Source organism: Eleutherodactylus coqui, chromosome 1 (genome assembly GCF_035609145.1).
Source record: "Eleutherodactylus coqui strain aEleCoq1 chromosome 1, aEleCoq1.hap1, whole genome shotgun sequence".
NCBI lineage: Eukaryota > Metazoa > Chordata > Amphibia > Anura > Eleutherodactylidae > Eleutherodactylus > Eleutherodactylus coqui.
This window is the reverse complement of record NC_089837.1, coordinates 458,715,365-458,733,922: the sequence shown is the minus strand read 5'-3', so window position 1 is coordinate 458,733,922 and position 18,558 is coordinate 458,715,365. Positions and strand designations below refer to the sequence as shown.

The 18,558-nt window shown below is 43.1% G+C and overlaps 1 protein-coding gene across 2 annotated transcripts in view; it reads right to left on the bottom strand.

The window, feature by feature from the left end:
- The window catches only part of ESPL1 (extra spindle pole bodies like 1, separase), a 52,008-nt gene that overhangs the window by 11,629 nt on the left and 21,821 nt on the right, over positions 1 to 18,558 (bottom strand). The window contains exons 9-28 of one of the 2 annotated variants that reach the window (XM_066584232.1): positions 18,269 to 18,413; positions 16,101 to 16,254; positions 15,882 to 16,021; positions 15,462 to 15,596; positions 14,682 to 14,801; positions 14,368 to 14,539; positions 13,653 to 13,781; positions 13,030 to 13,186; positions 12,325 to 12,434; positions 10,255 to 11,240; positions 9,749 to 10,127; positions 8,228 to 8,398; positions 7,786 to 7,999; positions 7,204 to 7,379; positions 7,002 to 7,129; positions 6,438 to 6,560; positions 5,810 to 5,965; positions 4,927 to 5,097; positions 3,663 to 3,767; positions 3,284 to 3,399 (exon numbers count right to left, since the gene is read on the bottom strand). In XM_066584232.1, the coding sequence (XP_066440329.1) occupies positions 3,284 to 3,399; positions 3,663 to 3,767; positions 4,927 to 5,097; positions 5,810 to 5,965; positions 6,438 to 6,560; positions 7,002 to 7,129; positions 7,204 to 7,379; positions 7,786 to 7,999; positions 8,228 to 8,398; positions 9,749 to 10,127; positions 10,255 to 11,240; positions 12,325 to 12,434; positions 13,030 to 13,186; positions 13,653 to 13,781; positions 14,368 to 14,539; positions 14,682 to 14,801; positions 15,462 to 15,596; positions 15,882 to 16,021; positions 16,101 to 16,254; positions 18,269 to 18,413 (3,987 nt within the window). The remainder of the gene's footprint in view (positions 1 to 3,283; positions 3,400 to 3,662; positions 3,768 to 4,926; positions 5,098 to 5,809; positions 5,966 to 6,437; positions 6,561 to 7,001; positions 7,130 to 7,203; positions 7,380 to 7,785; positions 8,000 to 8,227; positions 8,399 to 9,748; positions 10,128 to 10,254; positions 11,241 to 12,324; positions 12,435 to 13,029; positions 13,187 to 13,652; positions 13,782 to 14,367; positions 14,540 to 14,681; positions 14,802 to 15,461; positions 15,597 to 15,881; positions 16,022 to 16,100; positions 16,255 to 18,268; positions 18,414 to 18,558) is intronic. The other variant, XM_066584233.1, reaches the window with a different exon arrangement.

Genomic DNA, 18,558 nt, shown 5'->3' with positions numbered 1-18,558 from the left:
ATAGCACTTTTGTAGGGCTCTTGAGCGTCCAAAACCAAAGAGAACCCCCACAAATGACCCCATTTTAAAAACTAGACCTCTTAACGAATTTATCTAGGGGTGTACTGCCCATTTTGACCCCTCAGTTTTTGAATGAATTCAAGCAAAGCAAAAGGAAAAAAAAAAAAATCGTGATTTTCGTCTTTTTGGAAATTGTCATTTTAAAAACAGCTTTTTTTGTACAGCGCACACATGAATGAAGACTTGAACCCCAAAATGGATACCTGTTTGTCCCGTGTTCAGAGACATACCCATTGTGGCCCTAATCTTATGTCTGGATGCACAACGGGGCCCAAAATGAAAGGAGTAGTCGGTGGTTTTCAGACAATAAATTTAGCATGAAGGTGATTTAGGCCCCATTACCCACTTGTAGAGCCATTGAGCGTCCAAAACGATAAAGAACCCCCACAAATGACCCCATTTTAAAAACTAGACCTCTTAATGAATTAATCTAGGGGTGTATTGCGTATTTTGACGCCACAGTATTTGAATAAATCTAAGCAATGCAGAAGGAAAAAAAATTCGATTTTCATTTTTTGGGCAATTTTGTCAATTTAAAAACAGGTTTTTTTGTACAGTGTACATAGGAATGAAGACCTTCACCCCAAAATGGATACCCCCGTTTGTCCCGTGTTCAAAGACATACCCCTTGTGGCCCTAATCTACTTAAAGGACACATGGCAAGGACTGTAATGCAGGGAACACCCGTTGGATTGCAGGGCACAACTGAATAAATCCCACGCCCCATTGCTCACTTGTGCGGAATAAAAATTGACACCTTAAAAAAATCCCCCCCCCCTGCACCCTTTTCGGTGTTCCTCTTAGATAAAAGTAATAATGTGAACTGTGTAGTATTTCCGAAGACAGGGGTAATTACGGAGGCTGGTTAGGTTGGGCACATGGGGCAATAAAACAGTGTATCCCCCCTCCTCTCATGATTTTTGGGGGTATTTCGTGACCTCAGTGGCGGGTATGGGGTGTAAAAAGTGGCACTCTGAGTCTCCATAAGCTTGATGAGGTGCGGCGGTCTCGAACAGAAGACGCTCAACAAGGTGCTCCTGGAACTGCAGGAAGGCGAACGTTCCCGCGGCTTCTTGTAAATTACGTATCACAGGTAGCGGTCTGAATAACGCCGGGCTCACGCAGCCGTAGGTGGAATCCGCTTGCGGAGGCCCGCAGCGGATCCCAGCTGTGATCCGGCCGTGACCCTGCGTACGGCCGCGTAATGTACTGTGCATAACTGCCTACTCACACAGGCGGTCATGCACAGTACTTTTTTTTGTTTGTATTTCCCGCACTGTCGCTTAGCGATGAGCAAGGAGATTTTAAATTTCCTCGGCTCCCCGACTCCTGCGCAGGTGTTCGGTGTTTTGCCGGCGGTCGCATGTGCAGAATCCGGGAAAGTTCACGGAGGAAGATCGCGTCAGGGTGCAAATACGGAGGCCTCCGGTAAAAAGTTTCATCTCACCTCACCGATCGCATTGGTGAGGGGAGATGAACCGTCACCTTTTTTTTACTTTTACGTGATTAGGAACCGCTCACCGCGGCCCCCCTGTGAAATCTCCAGGCTCTCGGCTAAATTTTGTAGCCAGGAGCAGGGAGATTTAAAATTATCCTGGCAATCCACAGCTTTTGCGCTGTGCCTGACATTGTGGCGACGGGCGCGTGCGCAGAAGCTGGGGTAAGGTCCGCGGATAAATCCGAGGGTCTTAGGTAAATCATTTCATCCTCCCTCACGTTGGGGGGGGGGGGGGGGGGAGATGAAACGTAAACTTTAACTTTTTTTAAAACTTTTTTTTTTTACTTTTTACACTTTTTTTTACTTTACATGATCACTGTTATCCATTGGATAACAGTGATCATGTCCCCGGTATAATCTCTCTGCTCCTGGCTACACATCAGGGCAGCTGAATATCTAACTTTTTACGCACTTTTAATTACTTTATTGTGATCGGCGCTATCCATTGATAGCGCAGATCGCAATGCCGGGGGTGACTGCCCGCATCCTGGGATGACCGCTCCATGCTGTCGGCTACCTGCGGGCACCGACAGCATGGAGCTGTCACGTCCTCAGGCAAGTGGGCATTAATCCTAAAAGGATGCATAAAACTACGTCCTCTAGGATTAAAGACCACTTACTGAGGACGTAATTTCCCGATGGGGCCATCACTAAGTTGTTAAATGAATAAAATACAAGTTATAGAGAATCTTTCCCCATAAAACTGTATATTCTGCTCAGTTCTTCCTCCTCTATAACATGCTGCCTACAGTTTGGATAACATTTTCCAGCTGACAGGTTCCCTTTAAATATTTATATAATGCTATATATATATATTTTTTTTTTAAGACAAAAACGCTACACATTAAAAACGCTACACATTAAAAACGCTACACACCATCCCTACTGAGCTAAGGATATATGTATACCAAGTATAAGGGAGAAGTCTGCTTTACGCCTAGTTCACAGTGCTAGGGGTTTCCGTTTTCCTGCTCTGTTCAACCCTTGGCCGAACAAATGCAACATATGATGGAATCATAGGCATTGATCTGAGTTTTCTCTATTCCCCAGGGGATTGTATTACCTTATACAACTGACTGTACCATACATTAAGGCCATTGTATGGAGATAAAATAAAATTATGCTCAGCTTTAAAATTGGGTTATCCAAAAGAAAAAAAGTAGTATCTCCTTATTCATAGGTCAGTTGATAACTATCTGATCGATGTGGGTCCTTCTGCCAAGCCCCCATCTATCACAAGAATAGGGGTGGTTGAGTATATGCCCTGTCACGCCATTTATTTCAATAGGACTTCCAAGATAGTCAAGCACTTGAGCTCTGCCATCTCTGGTGATCCCAATAAAAGGAATGGAGCCATGACACACGTGTGACCACTGGCACCAATTTATTCAGGCCTATTTAGAACCCCCATTCTCGCAATTGACAAGGGTCACAGCAGTTGAACTCCCACCAATCAGATAGGGGATAAACATGACACACCCCCTTCAAGCTCTCCCACAATTGCTCCTACTTTATTTGTAACACTATCTCAATAATTGCGTTAGCCACAAACCTCCAATACTCCAAATCCTCTTGAGTGCGCTAGATAGAACAAGAACTTTTAACTGAATCTGAACGACTTACTACTTGCTATAAAAAGCATTTTGTGTATATAGTTATTTATAAGCAGTGGGTGGCAAGTTAGTGAATATGGTAGAACAGACAAGTCAAAAAAAAACAACTTACTTTTTGAACCAGTCCCTGAAACGCTCCTCTGTGCCAGGCAGATTGGACTGAGGATTGAGGACATAGAAGGTTTTCTTGGGATCAACCCCATGAACAAGGGTGCTCTGAGGCTGGTGCTGCAGGAAGAACAAAAACTGCTAAACAGAAGCAAAGGCATCCAACCAAAACCCACCCATCTCTCATTAAGAGTCAAGGATGCCAACTTATACTTTATAGGAGTCACAAATATGTTCTTGTAATAAAACAAAGCATGGCTGAAAACAGAAGACATTGTGTCCTTAATGTGCTGCCAATGTGCGCGACACCAAGACGCACTGCCAGCTTTCCATACTTTAAAACCTATTCACTCTAAACGAGGAGGGACAGAGCAGCAATGTACCTTTTTCAGCAGACCATAGTTGAGCAGAAAATGCAGGGATGGAAGACGAGTCACTGATCTGGTTAGCAGGCACGGCATACTCTCCCAAGGCAACTTCTGAAGATGCTTTTGGAGGGTTATAAAAGAGGTTAAAACATAATCAATAGATCACACTGTAATTCCCAAGCAGGTTTAAAAATAAATGAGAAAAAAAAAAAAAGGTTTCATTAATGGGATTGTACTAATAATAAAGTTACCCCCTATCCCCATAGGATAGGGAATAATGTGCTGATCAATAGGAGCCCCTCCCCCCTATCCTTCCCACTGCAGGTTTACTACACCCTCCCCCCTGCATTAAGGAGATGACTGAATGAAGTATGGTCATGCAAGCACACCATTCACTTTCAATGAGGATGCAGAAATAACCACGCCCCATTGAAATGAATGGCGTTGCTGACCACTCATGCTCAGCCAGCGCTCCCTTCATGCGGACATCATTGACCAGCACAACGGATCACGGGAGACCCCTCACTGATCAGCGAGTTATTCCTTATTCTTGCAATCTTGGAACAATCTTTTAAGAAAGTTATCCAACAGATATGCTATGAATGAGGGAATCATTTCCCACCAGGAGTGATCGGGGGCAGAGGACCTTATTTTGAAGACCGATGGAACACACACACACACACACACACACACACACCCCATGTACTGTGGATATGTCCTATCAAAGATTGAAATACCTCTTTAACTATAGAGAATTTAGAGCTTTGCATCCGAGAACCAAAGCTCCAGTCATTATAAAGATTAACTTATCAGTCCAAAATTTAGGCTTTAAAAAAATAAAAAATTCCCACGTTGATTGTTTCAGGTCGTCGCTGTGACACTGTTTATAGGCTGCAGCAGTTTGTATGAGACATCTCAAGCTGCAGCATCCAATCAGAGCACAGCAATTAATGAATTCTGTGACTGAGCTGTCGGCTTTTTTTGTCATATGGGATTTTACTTCAGACAACCCCTTTAAAAGGGGTTCTCCAGAAAAATGAAAAAATAGCTGCTTTGACGCAAGAACTATGCTATACCCCCTCCAGAGGTTGTGTATGGTATTGCAGATTCGCACCACTCATTTTAAATGCAATACCAAAGTCAACCCACAGATAAGAGTGGAATGGTTTCTGTGAGAAAAAACCCCAGCTTATATTGATGGGAGCCCATCCTATTCCTTTTTTTTTTTAGACACCTGAAGAAAAAAAAAAGACAGTAGCATAAAAATGCTGCAGCTCACCTTATCCAATATTAGAACTAGATGCCCTTCTGTAGGTTCCATCTTCAATTTCAGCCTATCCACAGCTTTCTGAAGCAGCTCCTCCGCCTGTTCAGTCTTTGAGGTACAAAATCCTTGGACCAAGAAATGAATATGCTGTTGGGTTAAATGGCGGCAGCCTCCTAAAATTGCCTGCAAAACAAAAATGCATTAATGCATTTATAGTACACACTCATAGCTCGTAGTATTACCGTGGAACGCCAGCTTGAGACAGTGTAAGAGAAAACATGCTTTTTCTAATATACAGTTTCTCATTTGCTCTTTATCAATGTCTGCTGTCAGAGAATTAGACTACATTCAGAGACTGTAAACCCGTCCAGACCCAGACCTGCTATAGTGTAGCAGCCAGACTGGCACATGGTAGCAAACCACTGCAGAGATTTGTACAGATGCCGTGTAGCTCATGGAGCAATAACTGTATCCACTTCCCGTATGGGAAGACGACTAGTTATGGAGGTGGTTGCAGTCCGTGAATTAGACGGCTGGAATACATTTCAGAGACAACAAACGCACCCTGAAAATTGTGAAGAATTGAAACAAAATAAATCCAAAAGTTAGAGAACATAAAACCTCTTAGAGTAACCGTTGCCTAACTAAACCATATCTTAAAGCAGTGCTACCCTCCGATTTACCAACCAACTATACATGAGTAGCTTGAGTTTAAAACGGGAGTGTCCATGGAAAAAGCAGCCCGTTACCCCTGTCATTCTTTCCAGGTAGTGTTATAAATACTTTATACATCTCACACTTCAACAACTTGAAATTGGCTTAAGAAGCCCCCCCAAAAAAACTTTAGTTTTGTAGAGGTTTTCATTGATCTCACATCATCTTAACCAGAACTCACCTTCAGAAGTGCAGTTTCGGTTCTTCTCCAGCCATACAGTGTCAGTGCCTTAGAAAGTCCTTTAGCTTCTTCTTCTAAAGCAGATGTGGAACACGGTGGAGATAGCAGACCCTTCCAGCATCCTAGTACCTGTTCATCTAAGGACTGGATTAAAGCCTACATGTGAAAGAAGTACAAGTTATTCCTACATATTTCCTGCATGCTCTATGTTGTTAGAGTGCAAGATTCCTTCAAGGGGTTATTCCCATCTCAGAAAGTTAGCCACAGAATAGGGGATAATGTGGTGAGGGTCTGACCACCGAGACCCCCACCAATTCCAAAGTTCCAGCAACAGTGGCACACCTCTACTTCAAATGAGACTGCCAGAGATAACCGTTCAAAACACAAGGTTATCTCCAGAAGTCTCACTAGAGCGCAGCAGAGGTGCACATGCACGGCCACCACTGCCAGAACTTCAGGGCACACTGGGGCTAAAATCTTGGGATCGATTGTGGTCCCGATGGTTGGACCCTCACTGATCAGCAAGTTACCACTTATTCTGTGGGCAGGGAAGAACTTGCCAAGACGGAATATTCTATAGTATTCTTCACGAGTCAGCATACAATACACAGACTACTGAGGTGCGTACCTTCATGCGGTTGTCCAGGGCAGTGCGGCCTTCCCACCATTCCTTCTTATCGGTCAGATTGTTGACAGCTTTTTGCTGTTTCTGTATTTCATCAAACTCTTGTAGTGCTGAGCTCAGAGGCATCTATCAAAAACCATTAGGAGTATTTTATACATGGAGGTAGGGAAATAAAACCTACTTTTCTGAGCATTATGCCAGCAAACTATCCTTTTTTATAAATCCTTACCACAACCCTTAGGGCTCCTTCACACTGGTGATTGAGAAAAACAAGGGCCCCAAAAAAGGGAAGTTTTTTCTGCGATTGAGTCTCAGCATGATAGGACATGCTGCGTCCCCCCCCCCCCCCCCCTCACAACATTGCATGAGTGAAAACATTGCAAATGTGAAGGAAACCATTAAAAATTGTACAAGGGGCCTCATGTGAAAGGGATCTCCCTTTGTACAACTACTTAGGTGCAGTAGATATCGCTGATCGTGGCATCTGAGGGGTTAAAATGGTTGGACGTTAACACCAATCTTGGCCAATAGAACAGGGAGAAGATGCTACGGTTAATTGGGCATTACCTTCAGCTGTGCAGTAGGTATTTGCACTGTAACAGGAGCATTTCCCGATTCAAGCCTACAAAGTAGTAGTGCATCTCCGGGGTTCCTTGTCTGGGAGTCAGCTAAAGTCAGTATGCACACCGCTGTGTCTGTAAAACACCAGAGCTCGGTCAGCGACTGGATCACAGCTTTCAGGACACAAATCATTCTCAGTAAGACTTACTTGCTGGGATCTGTTGGATCTGCTCCTTGAATGAATGTGCTTGTATGGATTGTTTTGGAAACTGGAAGAGACCCTCAAGTTGCGAGAGATATTGAACCCTTGGGTCCTTGTGATCATCCAGAGAAAGGTACTGTAACTTGTCAGTCAGATCCCCTAAACCCTCCTTTTTTAGTTTCCTAAGAAATTAAGAAAACATCTTGGGATGAATACTCAAGACCGTGCTATATTAACAGGTTGTATCAAGTTAGAAAATTACACATAAGATATGCCATCACTTTATAGTTTGTGGCCTAATCACTAGGAAACCCTCTGTATGAAGGGATTACAGCGCTGGTATAGTATTGCATTCACTTTAGTTTTCCCTGCACAATTGTGCTCCTGGCCACTCGCTGCGCATTGAACTGCAGCACAGCTTCACACAAGTGAAAGGCGCTGTGTTGTAGGTCCCCAATACAGCCACTGGCTGTATTACGGAAGAACTGGTTGACGGGGGTCTGACACCCACTGCTCAAAGAGTGATGGAACATTTGATCTTCATAGCAGAAGCTATCCAAAGGAGCACTTTATTTACTAACACGTTACCTTAGCTTCCGATGAATCTCACTGAGCAACTGATGCCTCAAAGTGACAGCGACGGATTCGTTAACTAAAAGTGCAGTCATATAGGGGTCTTGTCCTCCAGAGCAAAGAGCAAGAAGTTGGCATAGTTTGGAGTATAAGGCAGAAGGAGGAAAATGGGCTACAGACTCCAACGCCTCGTGGAGAAGAGTAAAGACAGAGTCCAGATCAGAGACACCTGGTGAAAGAAAGAATAGTAAAACAATAAAGTAAAATAATAATTCGCAAAAGAAAAGAACACGTCTGTTACATTGTACAAGATGGACATGAGGTATAAAAGGAATATGTCACCAAAATACAAAATTCCCAATATTATAAAGCTGATTGTATGATGTCATAGTATTCAGCCAAGAATTATGAGTCAGGTCATCTCCAATCCACTCAAGAGTTTGCGAGTTTTACTTACTGAATGTATCTGGTAGAGAAGACAAGAGTCTGGAAAAGTTAAAGATATTTGTATCAGTTTCCCGCTGCCTTGTTCCTGAAGCCCAGCCGTGCAGGTCCCCTCCGGTATCTCTTCTAAGAATCTCACACTCTGCCACCTTCTCCTTTTTGGAGGATTTTTGTCCTTTGCAACCTAGTTTATAAATAAATTATAGTACATTTCATCATACTGCAAGTCTTTTAGAAATAAGAGCTTATTAATGCTGTACGTGACTGAAGACTTAAGATCTTAAAAAAAAAAAAAAAAAAAAGCTGTTCATGTATAGCAGACATAGTCCTAAATATATAGCCTTATGTAATGTCCAGATAGTACAGTGAATGATTCCCCCACTATGTGAAATCTTCCCATCAGCACTGTCAGATATGGTTGAGAGACCTGTTGTGCCATTAGTGGACACTTACCACCCCTCCAGAGGATAGGTGTAAAAAGTCAGCTAGAACAGGGCTCACTAGGACGAAGGCCCGAGTCTCCCGTTCCACCTCACTGCACAACCACAGTGAATAGGAGTTTAAATGCAGCAGTGGTCAAGCATGTTTTCTGCCACTCCATTCAAGATATATGGGACTGTAAGATAACCTAGTAAAAGTCCTCGGCCACTTCCGTTAATCGCATAGATGTTGAATGGAGTGCCATTCCGTATGCTCAACAACTACTCCTTTCAAAGCTCATCCTCCCTGCGGTCATGTAGTAAAGAGGAATGGGAAGATCAGGACAACCGTTTAATATCTTTTATTAATTTTTTGCAAGTTAAATACACCATATCAAAAAGGTCTCACAGGAAAGTATAATAAAAGTAAAACTTAAAACAAAACATTTACAAAATTAACTTTAAACCATCACTAGTAGGTTCAGGACAACCATTAAGTGATTGACAATCACCCATCCCGCGGATAAAAACAGTTTGTGGAACAATCCCTTGAACTAGAAAAAGGTTTCTAAAGGTCATCAGGACCCACCTTTTCACAGGCATATTCATCACCGCAATGAGCATGCAAAACCTAATAACCAGGACTGTTGTATAAGGCAGTGCCTGCCGTCAGCTCTCCCTCACACTCCTAGCCAGCAGTACTCTGCTGCTCTCCTGACCCTTGTGAAAAAAAAATCTCTCTGAAGGTGCATGTGCCAAGTGCATTTATACAGATCACAGAGCTCAGAGGGGGGGTGTTTGCCTTCAGAAAGTTAATCCCCACAAGTCCAATCACCACACTTGTCAAGGGGGTGTTAATGGTAGTGATGTCAAGGGAGAGGCAGAGTACAATCTACCACAAGTGGGAGGGACAGAGCCAACAGCAGTCACTGCCCAATGATCACTATATAGAATGCATAACTCACCTCTACGTGTAATTACCACAGAATATTGTATCAAGCTGGGATCTTCAGGATTAGTTTTACAAGTTTTTACAGCAGACCACATTTTAATAGCCTTTATTTCAAATGAAAAAAGCCCTATTAAAAGCTGTTCGATAGCAACCAATAATTTACCTTTTGATGGTTTTGCATCCTCTGTATCAGATGCCCGTAGTTCATCGATACTGAGATCTAACGACTCAGGTTCTTCCTCTATTGAGCGTAAAATTTCCACAGGAGCATTATCCACTTTTCCTTGTGGACGGCGCCTCTGCATGGCAGGAGAGCTGCTCTGTTTTGGCACCTTTTTTGCAGTTCCTCTTCCTTTCTTGGACCGGCTTTTTGTGGTCAGGTCATCCTCATCAGACTCTGAAACAACTAGGGCTACAGAGCTCTTCGAGCTCGCTCTTCCCCGGGTACCAGGCTTTGCATGCTCCATTGACTTTTTACCATTCCAGGTTGGGTCATTATCCGTGTCATCTGGCATTTCCAAATCACTGTCGCTGAAATCAACCTAAAAAGGTGGAAGAGATAATCTCAATTCAGAGAGGCTTTCAAAACTAATCTCCTGATACCCCATATACACAGGCAGTATAGTTATAAGTAAAGGTGAACAGAATGATTGACACTTCTACACTCACCTTGATGACGGGTCTAGTCTTGCGTCTTCTTGGAGCTCTTGGTTCTAGTTCTGGCTGAGGAAACTCTTCACTGTAGACTGTGACAGAACTCTTTTTGGCAACAGTTGAGATAACAGGCTTGCTTTGTGAAGTCGAACGGTCCCTTCGGAGAGGCGTTTGAGCCTTCGCAAGCACAGATGAAAGAGAGGAATCAGATTCTTCCTGGGAAAATATATCATTAAGATCTACAGAATTCTTGTTCGATCCTTTCCTCTTACTGTTGAGCGCACTATAACAGGTTATGTTACCCTTAACTCCAGTAGCTTTTTTTCCTTCTTGTTGTGGTTTCCATCCCCATACTTGCACAAATAGATCTGAAATGCATCCACCATATTTTGTTGCGAGCTTGTAAATGGAGTCCAGGGCTTTTACTAGTAAAAGACTCGCCATCCAGTACTTGGGGAAATTAGCCGGACGTGAAGAAACAAAGCGTAAACCATCTTCTAAAACACCCTCAGGCAGATTAGGAGGACGACTCAGAGATACTATATTCTGGTACACCTGAGCTGTTAGCTCATCAGCAATTCCCAGATCTCCATCCTTTGAGTTGAGGAGTCCATTCAAACGTTTAGTGAATCGGACAGTTATGGACTGACAACGCTTCAGAGCGGATCGTAACAAGGCTTGACATTGGGGGTCATTTTCTGCTTGAGCAACCTGCCACCTTGCGCTTAGCAGAGAGAGAATAAGGTCAGAACATAAGGGACATGTGCACTCTATTGTATGGGACACAAACTGAGGAAGGCTCTTCACAGATGAAGGTACAACTGTAGGTGATCCTGGATGTTTCGTTAGGTCTCTGGTTTCCACAAACTGAAATTGAACACCTTTCAAGAAGTCATCTGTTGGGCTAGGAGTAAACTCCGGAGTCTTCCCTTTTTTGTTTGGCCGCTTTCCTTTAGAAACTTTTATTTTCACTTCTTTCTGTTGAGATTTTGCAGAGAAATCTAACAAGAGACCGATTGAATTTTCCATTAAATTGCAAAAACACAACATAAGACCCATGTAACACAAGGCGATGTAACCATATTACTGTAAAGGGGTTGTGCAGACAATTCTCTGGCCGATCTGACATTGGGTGCGATACAACTGCAAACTTGCAAGCGGATAAGGTTACTTTTACACGGTGTAAGAAATCATTCACCCGAGCAAAAGATTAGACTTTACTCGGGTGGTGACTTCAAACACAACTATAAATAATTTTTTAACGTTTAAACAGGATCGTTCAGTCGCTCTCATTCACTGGTACAGTAAACAATGATCAGTGTTTGAACGATTAACAAATCAAAGATTTTCCGGCTTGCATGAAATGAACGATAAGCAAACTGAACTTGAGATTCGAACGATCCAGTGATTTTTCTTAACGGTAATCGTTCCATGTAAAAGCAGCTTAAAGGCAACCATTCCAATAGCCAGTCAGTATCATGCACAGGTCCAAATAAAATTAATGAAACCCATGCACTATAAATCGTTGGCTGCCAGACGGTTGCCTCTCCACGCCCGATGTAAGGTTGGCAGGGAGTGTAGAACTGCTCAAATCTTTAAAAAGGGAACCTTTCACTGGGTTCATACTGCCTGAACCATGGGCAGCATGAACATGGAAGAGGTATGCCCATTGCTCCCATGTGAAATGCTGAGGGTTTCACAATAAACACACTTAAGTTTGATTCGGAACAGAACCAAGTCAAAAAGGCAAGCAGTGCCGGCCTCTCCCCAGCTGCAGCATGTTAACTGACTTCTTGCTTGTGTGTAGGGACAGAGCTCTCAGTCAACATGTCCTGGGCAGGTCAAGGCTGGTGGTGCAGCCCACCTTTGACTTGGAGCTCCATTCCGAATCAAACTTCTAAAGTGTGTTGATTCTGAAACACCAGTGTGTTTCAGGCCATCGCATATAGGAGGCAATGGGCATACCTCTCTCCGGTTCATGCTACCCATGGTTCCGGCAGCATGAACCCGGTGACACGTTTTGCTTTGTGCTAAAGGGAACCAATGTATAAAAACCATTGTTTACAATAGTAAAGGCTAACTTACCTGTACAAGACTCCATAAGGAAAACCACATACTGCAAGTCATCTTCACATTGTTGAGGCTCAGCACGTAACGTTTCTAGTTCTGCCTTCCTCACCAAAAAGTCTGCACAGCTGCAAGGTGAAAACAGTCCATAAGTGTCAGTTTCATTGCGATAGAAAACTGCCAGATACAATTAAGAAATCTAAAGCTTGCATGGATAAAGCAATTTCCCATTAAGTGATGTATCTATAAAGACCAAGAGTTATGCAGTTTTCCGCTTTCTGAATAAATCTAAAGGCTGGAGCTGTAGTAATGGCTTGGATCAAAGAAGTGAATGGGAGGTCACATTAAAAGCGGCAATCTAATGAATAGCCATAAGGGGCAATTTGATTAAAATACAGCTTCAGTTACTAAGAACGCCAGCACTCCCACCATAAGTTTAGAACTGATGGCAGAAGAAGCTAGAGCCTCATCTACATAAGAGCTTTGTAGGCGAAGTATAAGATGGCGGCCTGAGCAAATGACCTGCCTTGACTTCCTTTGATGTACATTCTAAATGTCAAGTGGGAAAGCTATACCAAGAAACCCCAATGAAATTCAGGAGAGCCGTAGTAGAAGTTAATTGAAGGAAAGGACCCCATATTAAAACAAGATTTGAAAAGAAACACCTTGGCAACAAACTGGAATAAGGGTAGAAATCAGAGAATGACTAGAATAACTACTTACTGACGCATGCTATGAAGAGTTTTAGCTAATCTTAGTCCCTCCAAGCAAAAAGACTTTGCTTCCGAAACACTTCCAAGACGGCTCAGTGTGCTGATGAGATCTTGGGAGCAACTCAGCAGATCAGCGAGTACCTGCCACTTCTGGAGGAGATTCTCCCCTAATCAGATTAAAAAAAAAAAAAAAGACAGCTGTTTAAAATGGGTTGTCCAGTTGCAAACTATCCTCAGGATAAGCCCATCAATAGTAAATCAGTGGGGCTCCACCGCCCAGGATCCCAGCTGATCAGTTTACCACTGTCTTGCACTGAGCTGATTTCTGCAGGAAGCAGACAGCTCCATTCCCATTGTAGTGGCCAGGCTTGGTATTACTGGCAAAGTTCCTATTCATTTTACAGGCAACTTAGCCTGCAATAGCAAACCTGGCGACTGCAGTGGGAACAGAGCTGTCTGCTGAGTGTGTGAGCACACTAACCCAGAAAGCAGCTGACTGGTATGATAGCCAGGTCTGCAGATAGGCCTATCAAGTAGTTGGCAACTGGACAATCCCTTTAATTTAGGGGATAGAATTGCTTATCCATCATCTCCCTAATAACCATTATTCGAGGTAAAAAAAAGCATTTATACCGTTGTCCACAAAGCGCGAATCAGATGTGGCCTTTGAAGTGGACAGAACATCATTTCCAAGTAAAAGTAGTACAATGCTCCTAAGCAACTTGTGAGCTTCTGTAAGAGCAGTCTCAGAGTTATGCCACCCTGTAAGGAAAAAAAAAAAATTTTTTAACTTCACATAAAATTGAATTACTCACATTAAACAAGTCTTTCTATACATAGGACTGAAGCAGCCCCTTTAAGAACACCTGAAACATATCACTGAAAGGAGTTGTCTTGTTGTAAACTACTGGTGAACTATCTTCAGGTCATCAATAGCCGATCAGTGGGGGTCTGTCACCCAGGACCACAGCCAGTCAGCTGTTCGCCTGTGTGCTTGTACACTGAGCAGATTTCGTCAGGTAACCTACAGTTCCGTCCATGCTGCAGTGGTGAGCAGGCAAAGATTCCCATTCACGTCAATAGGAAACCTGCTTGTAATACCAAGCCAGGCCACCGCAACGGGAACAGATCCTTCTCAGAAATCACATCGGTGCATGAGCACACCAACCTGGCAAACAGCTGATTGGCAGGGGTCCCAGGCGACGGACCTCTGCTGATCTACTATTGATGGCCATCAATAGTTTACAAGACAACACCTTTAAGTTTTCCTTTACCACCATGTGAAGTTCCAAGGTGAAAAACATACCTACAAAATTATTAAGTTTGCAAAAGCTGTAAATGACATTACCATGCGATTGGAGCTGCTTGTAGAGATCTGGGAGCAAAACTGAAGGTGGAAGCCTAAGAAACATTGAAAGCTCCTGCAAAATTTGAACTTTTAGTAGATACCAAGCCTTGGATGACTTTTGCAGAGACGGATGTTGGAGAAGATTCACCAGGAGCTGCACTCCTTTTTCAATCTACAAGTAAAATCACAGTTTAATTGTGCAGAAATGCATTCATTAGTTTTAGGAAGGACATTCTTGCTGAAGATATGCAATGTTAAGATGTGATTACCATACAAATAGTGACGTAGCAAATGGTGATCATTAATAGAAGTACCTGGTTTGTCACCCGGCATAGATGACTCTGGAGCAGCTGACAGCAAAAGTCAGTCAACACATAGATCTCAGAGGAAGAATCAGCACGTTGCAGAGCCGCTTCTGCCTCCTGAAGTGTGACCTGAGAAAGTACCATTAAATACAAGACGTTAAAGGAGAAGGTATAAAGCTAAATACTAGGATAAGCAACTCCAAACACATATGCAGGACTGGGGCTCTAAAAGGAGAAGTGAACGAAGGATCGTTCCATGTAAACAAGCAGTTTACTTATGAACGGCTGCCTGCTTACTGGGGATGGAGGCGGGTGTATCCGAACAATCCACAGCCGGCTCTGCTCCATTCAGTCAACAATTAATGCTGGGGTGACATGTCAGGCATCTGAACCCGCCAGATCATCCCATTAAAAAAAGCACCCTTGGGGTGAATGCCCACGGAAGGATTTCTATTAGGTTCTACTGAACCAAATAGCTTCCTGCCTGACAACGCTCACATGCGGAATTCTACTACGGATTTCCGCAGCGGGAAATAAATCGCAGCATGTTTTATGTGCTGTGCATTTACGCCGCAGGTGGTCTCCAGCAGGCACTTGTGTTTTTAATCGTGGAACTCCCGCAGCGTAAATTCGCAGGTGTATCCCCGTGACGCTCGTTGGCATGAGCCCTTAGGGACCAATGGTCCATATGTAGACACTAAAGTTCAGGGTAAGGTTACTTGTTCTTATTTTTGTTTACCGCTTTAGAACCAAGATGAGAAACAACTAAAAGCCACACACAGCACTTACCTTCGCATACGTAGGACTCTCCAGATAAAATAGGACTTTGGTTAAATGACACAGGGCTCCAGCCGCCCAAATGTTATCACCAAGGGAACTGCATAGATGTCTCACAAGCAGAAAGCTCTGTATGGCCTGCAAAGGCTGCAGGGAAATATAATAGAGGAGGTTATATTCAGCTGGCATGGAGAGGGCCGTTATCTACCCTCATTCAAATTTACACAAAACTTCCAAGATCAGCATTTGTTTTTTTACTGTGGGCCATAGTATGGCACATAAAGAATGATGCAAGATGACAAATCCTAATGTCCTAGAATAGACCATATAGTTCATAGTACAGCTGCTTTTAACATGACCTTTTCAGAGCCATCTCTCCTGAAAGTTTTAGGTATATCTGGGTAAATGAACACAGGCAACCGAGAAATTCACCTTTCCCATGAGGCGAAACAGAGAGCCCAGTAGATGCAGTGAGAAGACCGTCTGTTCGCTGCTGTTGAGGGATGGAACTTCAGAGCTTGAAAGCAGATCCTTCCACAAGGCCAGCGCCTCATCCAGGCCTTTCATGGGTCCTATCACAAATATGTTTTAGATAAAATAGTATGAAATAGACTAAAGATACATCTAACACCCAACGTAGTTACTGCTTACCCGCTTCCCCAGCCAGTGTGAAGCAGATGCCATCCCTGGCAGACTGATCATCATGAAGTTTGTCTTCATAATTGAGGTCATTAGGTTCGTAATCTATACCAGTCCACCCGGGCTGGGTGGCCAGCTTTTCTTTTCTGTGTTGCTCCTCCAAACCCTATACATTGAGCAAAATTGAGAATTTTCATTGAAAAGAACATTACATTTAATTTTCATGTAGTTACCCATTACACCTCTGCCCAAGTGAAGCAAGATTTGGGTGTAAGGCCAGCTTCGCACGGTCATATGCGTTTTTGCTTGTGACTGTACTTTTTGCATATGCAGGAAATGCTCATTTACACGTGGTTTTTGGTTTTTCCACAGAGTTGCGCAGTGCCTCATGCATCCTGTTACACAAAGGATAGACCAGGTTCTATTTTTTGCACACACAAGAAATGCACATACAAAAATCGGGAAAGGAGAACGGACGCATTGAAATCAATGGGTTCTATTCTGTGTATTGCGCGTGTTCAAATAAGACTGTGAATCCGCCCTAAGCTGTAGATTTCTTTTGAACTCCAGCTGCATGCAAGCCAAGTAGGATTCTCAGGAATCAGACCAGAACAACTTGTCATACTCTTGGTCCAAGTATGACCTGGCCATGTTCACACCCCAGTATGATGAACATGGTTGTACTCGCTTAGGTCATCTCCATCACACTCAACTATTGACACCTGCCAGGAAAGCTTCATCTCGCCTGTGGCCAATTTTGACCCTCCCATCAGCATGGTGCAACAGAAATCTGGAGTTAGGTAACTAATTGATGTTTTTCTAATTGATGTTTTTCTACTACTCTCATCAAACTCTTGCACTATTTTGCCCACTGGAACACACCTGTCTATTTCTCTTAATGGCAGTGTAACTGGTCGTCTGCTGTAATAGCCCATCTTTGGTAAAAAATAATCAGTTGCGAGTTCGGACACGATTGTTAGAACATTAGCGCTATATTCAGCTGCAATTTGCTTGACCTTGTACCGTCTGTTCTTCAGAATGATTATTTTTGACATCCTCCTCTGACCCCTTCCGTCAACCAGTAGTTTACGTCAGGATCCCCTTTGGATGGATATTTTATCTTGACCACAATATTCTCTGTATGCACTGGACAGTTACACAAGGTAACCCCAACAAGAATTGCAGTTTTTAAAGTCCTGGTCATAGCTAGTTTCGCACGGACGAGGCCTCCTTTTAAAAAAAAAAAAAAAAAAAATAAAAAAAAAAAAAAATCGCTCAGATCGCTGGACTTTCACATTTTACAATTGAATTCACACAAACTGATCAATGGAAAGCTTGTCACTTGATTTTATGCTGTATTGCAGGGTCTAATTCCCATACAGGGAAGCCAAGTAGCCAATTATTGTATATTCACGTGTCTAAAGGCCCTTTGACACGCAACAATTATCGCTCAAAATTTGATCAAACGTCCGAAAAGGAGTGATGATCGTTAAATGGAACTGCAGTCAGTCGTGCCTTATTCATTCAATTATCTTTAGCCACGGTTTTTAGGCTGGCATAAAATCCATAGTTTGATCACTGGAAATTTTTTGCAGTTACTTCAGTGTTTCCAGCAGCCAGTGATAGCTTTGTATATCCAATGAGCACAATGTTTACTCAGCTGGGAGAAGAACCATGGAATGTGCCAGCCAGATGTTTGCTCAGCTGGGCGAAGTGCTTATGCAATAACAATCTCCTAAACACGTCCAGCTGACTAAACAACTCGGAGGAAAATACAGATGATTAATTAGCTAACAGAATGATTATCTGTGCATGTAATTTCATGCAAAACCATTGCTAAATCTTTCAATTTTTTGGCAGTTTGCACGATTATCTTTGTGTGTAAAAGGGCCTTAAAGCAGACATTCCCACACGACTTTTGCCATTTATGTTGATAAAGGCATACCCGAGTAATAGACGTTTAAAGATTTCCTGTGCCACATGTAAATGAAGGCGAGTGGTCCGGGATAGTCTTCTCACGGGTCTACCCCTCTAGCATTGAGGACGTAGTAGAAGTGATCCACACTGCGCTCTGTTGGTTAACTGGCCTACAGACTGGTGACAGGTTCCCTTTAATAACCTGCCTGCTTGGGACCAGCTGGAGATGGACACGGAGCTAGACCTTAGAAATATTCACTTACCTCACGCATGTTGGCTTCAAGAGTGCAAATATACTGCCATAGCAGTGCCTGGGCTTTTATATCCAGCAAACACTCTTGGGATTCTGCAACTTGCGAAGTAGAATCAAGAAGTCTGAGGCAATCCTGCACAGCATCTAAAGCAGTACTAAAAAGAAAGCAAACATATTGACATCAATTGCATCTCAGCAAACACTTTGTTGTGTTTGTGGAGGTTTGTCGTCTATCACAAACAAAGCCGAATGCACACAGCCAGGTTGGATTCCGCATGTGGGATCCCGCAGCAGAATCCG